We start from the raw sequence: 7,500 nt of genomic DNA, 5'->3' as shown, positions 1-7,500 counted from the left end.
AGAGCAGAGAGAGGGAGGGGACACGGCTTGACTGGCAGATTTGGGGTGCATCTCATTCGTGTTTTATACGTCCTCCTTTCCTCCTCGGGCCTCGATCCTCACTGATCTGCATAAAGAATGATGGGGCGGCCACAATGGGATAGTCTATCCAGTGTTAGTTATAGATCAGTGGGAAGGCCCCTCGAGGATCGAGAAGAGATGTTGAGAGGCACCCAAGGTCTCTGTTCTGCCAGCACCACACTCTTCTCCTCCTCCACTACGTACTGTAGCTGTGTGTCCCTGGTTTATTAGCCCATTTATTTATTCATTCATTCATTCATTCATCACACTCTCAATTCTGCCCCCCCTCCCCCACATCTCAAAACAGTATGATTAAAACAAGAGTCCACCAAGGTTGTCCTTTTATCTTGCTTGTCTGAAGAGGTATTCAGATACAGCAAATACCTAATTTTCTCATGCCTACTTTGCAAATTCATGCAATCGTGTCCACTCCCACGAGAGAATACAAAAGCAGTCATATGAATGTACAAATATCTAGGTACACGCAAGGGCTACGAAATATTATGAAATTGTACATCTGTACAAATAAACACCACAAAAAAACAAAACAAAAACAAAAACAACCAAAACCACAACATGGGATCTGAATGGCATCTTTCTATGCTTCTCCTCCACTATTCAGTCTCCAAGAGGTTCACTGACTATTGAGTGTGTTAAATGTTTCTGACTGTACTGTTTGGACAGTGCCCATGGAATGCACACAAAAGTGTTTGCCTGTGTAAATGGCACTATGTCAGTATGTGTGTGTGTGTGTGTGTGTGTGTGTGTGCCCGTGCATGTTTGTTAAATGTGTCTGTAAAACAAATAGCGTGCCTAAGTGAAGATAATGGTGAACTTATGCCTCTGCCTGTCGACTAGGACAGAACGAAAACAATGGAGGGGCTGCATAAATTATGTAGTTAACATCTTGCAAAGCGTGCGTGTGTGTAAGCGCGTGCGTGTGTGGCACTAAAAAGCTCCCTACCGCAGCTGACACACACACACACACACCTCAGCCCAACAGAGTGGGGTCTGGTGCCACAGTACATCAAAACGAAACCACAACACTTAACCCTAAGCCTTCTGACATTCCTCATGTTTCCCCTTTCCACTCCCTCCTACACACACACACACACACACACACACACCTTCCTTAACCCCATATGTCCATATGTTTATGCATGGTGAGAGGCAAAAGGAAACAGAACACTGCAAATAGAAGTTGTCCTAAAATAGCACGCTTTAAATAACGGTGTGTGTTTGGACTGAAGAATGTCCACAGGCTGCAAACTACACTGTGTACTTGTTTCAGCAAGCTCTCTCTTTCTCTGCATTTCTGTTTCAAGGTCTCGCTCTGTGGTTAGTGGGGCAGAGAGAGACTACGGGAGCCAGTATTGGAGTTTAACAATTATTTGGGATCACAAGGCCAAAGGTCTATGTAACAGTAGGCATCATGTATCTAATGCTCCAAGACACCGCCGTCAGAGTCCAATAACATCTGCCTGCGGCTCTCCGCAGCAGTTCTGAATATTTTCAAAAGCTGTTTTATATCTTTTCCATTGAGATAAATGCTTTGCTAGCCAATGTTTTTAACCAATATATAAACATAGTTCAAATGGCAAATTGAAAGTCAACTGGATGCTGTTTTGATTGATGTTTCCCATTCCTCCTGTGGCAGGTACATTGAACAATTGCTTGTTTTCCCCTTCAGGAAAGACACACTTTTTCTTCAGAATATGGCAAGACAAGAGGATGAATAATGTTAACAGTCTTTCTGGCTACTTGGGTAAACAATATAGGGATATCGATACTGTAAACGTTAGATGGTTCTTCTCATATTTGAAATGGAATAGGCCTGGATCATATAACATTCCGAAATCAAGGATTTACTTACAAAAATCTTCACTTCAATCAATCCCACCTAGTAAAGTCTGCATTGGAGTACGTAACTGCAAAATGTGTATACAAATCAACAGGGACTAACGCACAAGGTTACTGCTACATTTCAGAATCCGAGCCAGAAAATACAGAAGAGCATCTTTAGTACCCCCATACACATATCTTGAGGAAACAACCGTAAAGTTTAATGTTCTGCAAACTTCTGCACTCTTTCAAAAGTCTCTCTCTCTGTGTGTGTGTGTGTGTGTGTGTGTGTGTGTGTGTGTGTGTGTGTGTGTGTGTGTACACTGTGGAGCTCTGTTATGATGACGCCAGCCGTGCGGCTCGTGGCCAAGGACACCTTCCGCAAACCCCATAAAACATGTGGACAGTGTTTAAAGAGCAGTTGCCAATGGTTACCTCCTCGGAGAGCCATAACTCAATCAGCTGTTCAGATCGGGCGAGACAGCGAGGGAGAAACGAGCAGGCGAGCGAGGGAGCGAGGGAGGGAGGAGGGGGAGGAGGAGGAGGATTAGAAAGGTGACGCTGATAAACAGACAGAAAGCTCATCTGAAGAAAAAGCGTGAGCGTGAGCAGAGAGGTAGACACAGGAGCCCGGTGGACTCCAGGCGTAATGGAACTCAACCTCAGCTCTGCAACTCACTTGACCTGAGCGGATTACACACAATCTTCTGTTTAATTACCCATAATTGCAGAACACACACCAAAAAGGGCTTAGGGTAGAGGGCATTCCACTCAACCCCCACCCCCCCCCCCCCCCCCCAACACAGACACACGTACGTACGCACACATCCTCACTCACCCACACACTCACAAGCAAACAAAGCACCATTTTCGAGGAAGAAAGAGCGAGGTCTTTTTTAGCTCCAACGCTGACCATCCACCACAGCGCGGATCATAAATACGCTACAAAAAAAGAGAGCTTATTTCTCCACATAAGAGGATCAGGGGCAGAAGATGGGTGTGATCGGATCATAGACTCAAGTTGCTGAACAAGTCGACGGTTTCTCAACAGCAGCCTCCCCCAAGGCCGTCTGGGCCATTGGGATTCTCGGCTGAGCGTGGGGATCTGACCGGTCCTTTTCTCAGCGTCCACTTCTCCGCAGCAGTTTATGACCTTATCCCTCACCGTGGCTGAAGGCTACTGTACAGCTCTCCGGCAGCACAAACGCTGGCTCATTCCATCCGCAAGGGCTATCCGCTTACGTCCACGCGTTCACTGGTCTGGGGCCAGTGCGGCTGCTCGTCAAGCTGACCTTTGACGCACATTTGTTAGACCCGCTTCCATGTAATTACCCCGTACGCGTTTCGCCATAAAGGCCTATTTGCATGATAAATACGTGTACAATGTCGCGCAGTCATAGGTCCCCGGCGCACGAACAGAGGCGCGTGCGTGTGTGTCTGTGTGTGTGTGTGTGTGTGTGTGTGTGTGTGTGTGTGTGTGTGTGTGTGTCCGCCCGCCCCGGCTGGGAACAATGTAATCACTGGCCTATTGTTATGCACACCAGTCTTTCACTAGCTGTAGATAACAGGACAAACATCCCACTTCTCCTCCCTATTAGCAGTCTCACAGGACTCCACTCTCTCGGTCGCTGTGGGAAAAAAAAGAAAATAAAAGGGTAAAAAGAAAGAAAGAAAGAAAAAAAAACACCACAGCACCCCCTCCCACACCCCTTCCCGATTTGGCTCTCCTTGATCTGAAATCGGTCTCACTATTTATTTATTTATTTATTTATTTATGTTTTTATCATCAGGCGCTGGGACTAGGGAACGTTCAAGCGGCCACATATCTACAAGGCATCTCATTTCATGCGCTATCAGGAGTACATTAAAGCACCCCGCACGTCTAAGGCACTGGTGTGGCCCGTTTACAGTGGAGCTCCAGAGAGAACTGTTCCAGGAATTAAAACTTCTCTCCACACATACACACACAAAAACACACACACAAGCAACTCAGAGAGAGAGAGATCGAAGGACGAACAGACTGAAAGACTGAAGGACATCCATACAGAAACACTGGCAGACTGATGGACGTGCATACTGAGGGGGTTGATGGACAGATTGGACACCCGTGGAAAAAGGACGGAGAGACTGATCGACAGATGCCCGGCCGTCACTTTGAGCTCTCGCGGCTCTGGAGAAACTTTCCCACAAGTTAAGTTTTTTGAAGTTGGGCAAGAGATTCACAGACACATGCACAGTGCTCACACACACACACACACACACACACACCATACTACCCGTGACAAGGGATTCACCGCTCCATTGCCCCTCCATAAACACACACTCACACACATGTGTGTGTGCTCAACTACTGATGGCAAATTAATGACCTGCCATTCAACTCTCTGAAACCCCTCTCACTCAAACCCTCCACGCCCCCCCCCCCCCCCCACAGACCCTCTTTCTTGTGCGCACACACACTATCTTGCACGCACACAGACACAGTCTTTCTTATGACTGACTGACTGACACACACACACACACACACACACACACACTATTATCAGCCCATCAATCACCTGTCAGGCAGCAGCTTCTCTGCACCGCTCCCCCTGTTCAATTAACACCAACACACATGCTAATTAACGCAGAGAGAGGGAGGGGGGGGGGACACGACGCCACCACACACGCTGCTGAAGAGCGGAAAAACAGGTTCAGCTGACAGCAGCTTTTTAAAGTTCAGGAGAGGCTGACAGCGCTGGGGGTGGGATGGGGATGGAGTCCGTGTGTGTGTGTGTGTGTGTGTGTGTGTGTGTGTGTGTGTGTGTAGATGTGTGTGTGATGGCTAGGTAAACACATAAGAGAGAGAGATTGTGTCTCCGTGTCCATAAGAGGCTAGCGGCTAACGCTGCTTGAAACGGAACGCAGTGGGGCGGGTGTCCCACGGCTAAGACCAAGAGCCTCGCTCGCTTCCCTCCTCTTCTGCTCGTTCGTTTTTTCCAATTTAGTTGCCTCTTGCCCTTTTCCTTTTCACTTCTTTTTTTCTCCATTTCTCCTCCTCTTTGGTTTATCCCCCTATTCTCTCATCCACTGGGTGTACCTCTCAGGCGGGGGATCAAACAGCACGCCTACACACACGTCTACACACACACACACACACACACACACACACACACACCTCAGCTCAAACACCAGCTCCTGGCCTCCGCTCGGGTGGGCTGCTGCTTACAGCCTCCCAAAAGACCCACAGCGGGACCCCTTCTGTGGGGAGATCAAAGCCCCAAAGGAAAGGGGTGTGCGCACATGTGTTTATGTGTGTGAGCCAGCAAGCGTGTGTGTCAGAGAGAGAGAGAGAGAGAGAGAGAGAAAAAGAGAGAGAAAGAAAGTAAGTAAGTGTGTGTGTGTGTGTGAGCGAGTGAGCGTGTCAGAGAGAGAGAAAAAAGAGAGAAAGAAAAAGAGAGAGAGAAAGTAAGAAAGTAAGTGTGTGTGTGTGTGTGTGTGTGTGTGTAGGCTAGCGTGCTCCTGTGCTTTCTCTCGTGCCCTTGCAGGCTCGTCCTTGGGAGGCGGGCTGCTGGTTTGCATTAGGCCCGCGTCTCCTCGCTGGCCCCGCATGGCTGACCTGGTCAGTCTCAGGTGTGTCAGGATCGATTCACTGCAGCAGACCATCGACACGCCCCCCCCCTGAGGCTCGGCAAGCATGCGGGGCATGAGGGGGGAGAGGGGAGGCTGTGGACTGGTCAGGGGGCCGAGAGAGAGAGGAGAAGGGGGATGGGGGTGGGGGATCCTGGGGCTGTGGTCAGGAGAGGCTCCAGGTTGCCTGCCTTGTTAGTGTGTGCTTGTGTATGTGTGTGTGTGTGTGTGTGTGTGTGTGTGTAAGCTGGGTCTGATGCCCCCTGAACTGCGTCTCCTACAGTAGTAATGAACCAGGGCAGCAGCACACCAGCCAGAGGAGGAGGAGGAGGAGGGAGGGAGGGAGGAAGAGGAGTCAGAGAGAGGGATGGAGGGAGGGATGGAGAGAGGGAGGGAGGGAGCGTGTGATGGGTTGGCTAGCATATGTTAGCTTAAGGAGACGGAGGCCATCTGCCTCCACTGCTGGGGCTGTTGACACCACACACCACTGAGCTGGCAGAGGTGATCACCATGATGGAGAGCAGGGGTGGGAGAGAGAGAGAGAACGACAGAGAGAGAGAGAGAACGAAAGAAAGAAAGAAATGGCAACAGAATGGAGAAAAACGTGCGCTCCATCTGTGACACACATGCAGCCGGGCTTAAGTGAGATTCAGCTGGGGGCTTAAGAGTCTTATGGTGGCAGGCTCTCTCTCGCTCTCACCCTCTCTCTCTCACACACACACACACACACACACAGCCTCAGGGGGGAGAGGACATGACCATAAGTCTGCATCAACTACCCCAGTGTCAGACTGAATGATGGCCAGTGGCTGCTGAGTGATATCTGATCTAAGAGCAGTGAACTGTGGACGGCAGATGACGAACACAAGCCCCTGCCTCCTGGACATCACCCCACACACCCACACACCCTCTCTCTCTCACTCACACACTCTCTCTCGCTCTCTCTTTCTCACTCACACACTTTCTCTCTCTCTCTCTCTCTCTCTCTCTCTCTCTCTCGCTCTCTCTTTCTCTCACACACACCCCCTCTCTGTCTCTCTCTCTCTCATACTATACCCATCCTGTCCTTCTGTGTCTTATTCACATACTTTTCATTCTGTTTCTTTTCTCTCTCTCCATCCACACACACACACACGCTTCCATTTCTCTCTCTCTCCCCATCTCCGCACAAGCATACACACTCAAAGTGCTCCGCAAATGTCAGGTGTGCTGAGGGAGAAGGGGGGGACAAACAGCACACTTACCTGAGTGATTTTGGACTGGACCGAGGAGACGATGGCTGATGTCACTTGTTTGTCTTTCTCCTGCGAGCCGTCCCTGCAGAGGGAGAGAAAGAGAGGGATGGATGGAGGAAGGGAGAGAGAAGGGATGGATGGAGGGAGGGAGGGGAAGACAAGAGAGTGAGCACAGGATGTGTAAATTGGACGTCTGAGTCTGTGGGAGGACTGGCTGGCTGCTGCAGTATTTATGCTATCGGCGAGCTGGAGGAGAGCGGAGCACACACAGGAGTCTGCTAGCGGGCCTCAGCACTGTGTGGGGGGTCTGCAGGTGAGTCTCTGGGCACACGGGAGCCAGAGTGGGAGCATGGAGGATCAGATCATATGTGTAAGCATGTGTGTGTGTGTGTGTGTGTGTGTGTGTGTGTGTGTGTGTGTGTGTGTGTGTGTGTGTGTGTCTCTCTCTGTGCGTGTGTATGTGTGTGTGTCTGACAACATAATATTTTACATTGTGTGTGTGAGTGTGCGTGAGAGAGGATGTGAATTTTGGTGTGGGTCTGTGTGTGTGTGTGTGTGTGTGTGTGTCTAGCGGAGTCCCCAAACTCAGGTCAGCACCACAGCATCTGAGAGTGGGCATATGAAATATTCACTGGGCTGCTGGAACAGACAAGACAGCACACGGCAGCAGGGGCCAACAGCAGCAGCAGCAGCAGCAGCAGCAGCAGGAGCTGAGGCAGAGGAGTCAGCAGGAAGAACTTTGGAACAAACTTCC

General features: G+C 49.8%; 1 protein-coding gene across 4 annotated transcripts in view; it reads right to left on the bottom strand.

The window, feature by feature from the left end:
* sfswap (splicing factor SWAP) overlaps positions 1-7,500 on the bottom strand; it is an 87,519-nt gene that overhangs the window by 3,448 nt on the left and 76,571 nt on the right. For all 4 annotated transcript variants that reach the window (XM_062553738.1, XM_062553741.1, XM_062553739.1 and 1 more), the window contains exon 17: positions 6,756-6,828. In XM_062553738.1, the coding sequence (XP_062409722.1) occupies positions 6,756-6,828 (73 nt within the window). The remainder of the gene's footprint in view (positions 1-6,755; positions 6,829-7,500) is intronic.

Source organism: Sardina pilchardus, chromosome 14 (assembly GCF_963854185.1).
Source record: "Sardina pilchardus chromosome 14, fSarPil1.1, whole genome shotgun sequence".
Classification (NCBI taxonomy): Eukaryota; Metazoa; Chordata; class Actinopteri; order Clupeiformes; family Clupeidae; genus Sardina; species Sardina pilchardus.
The sequence above is the reverse complement of the archived record's forward strand: the minus strand, read 5'-3'. Positions and strand labels throughout refer to the sequence as shown.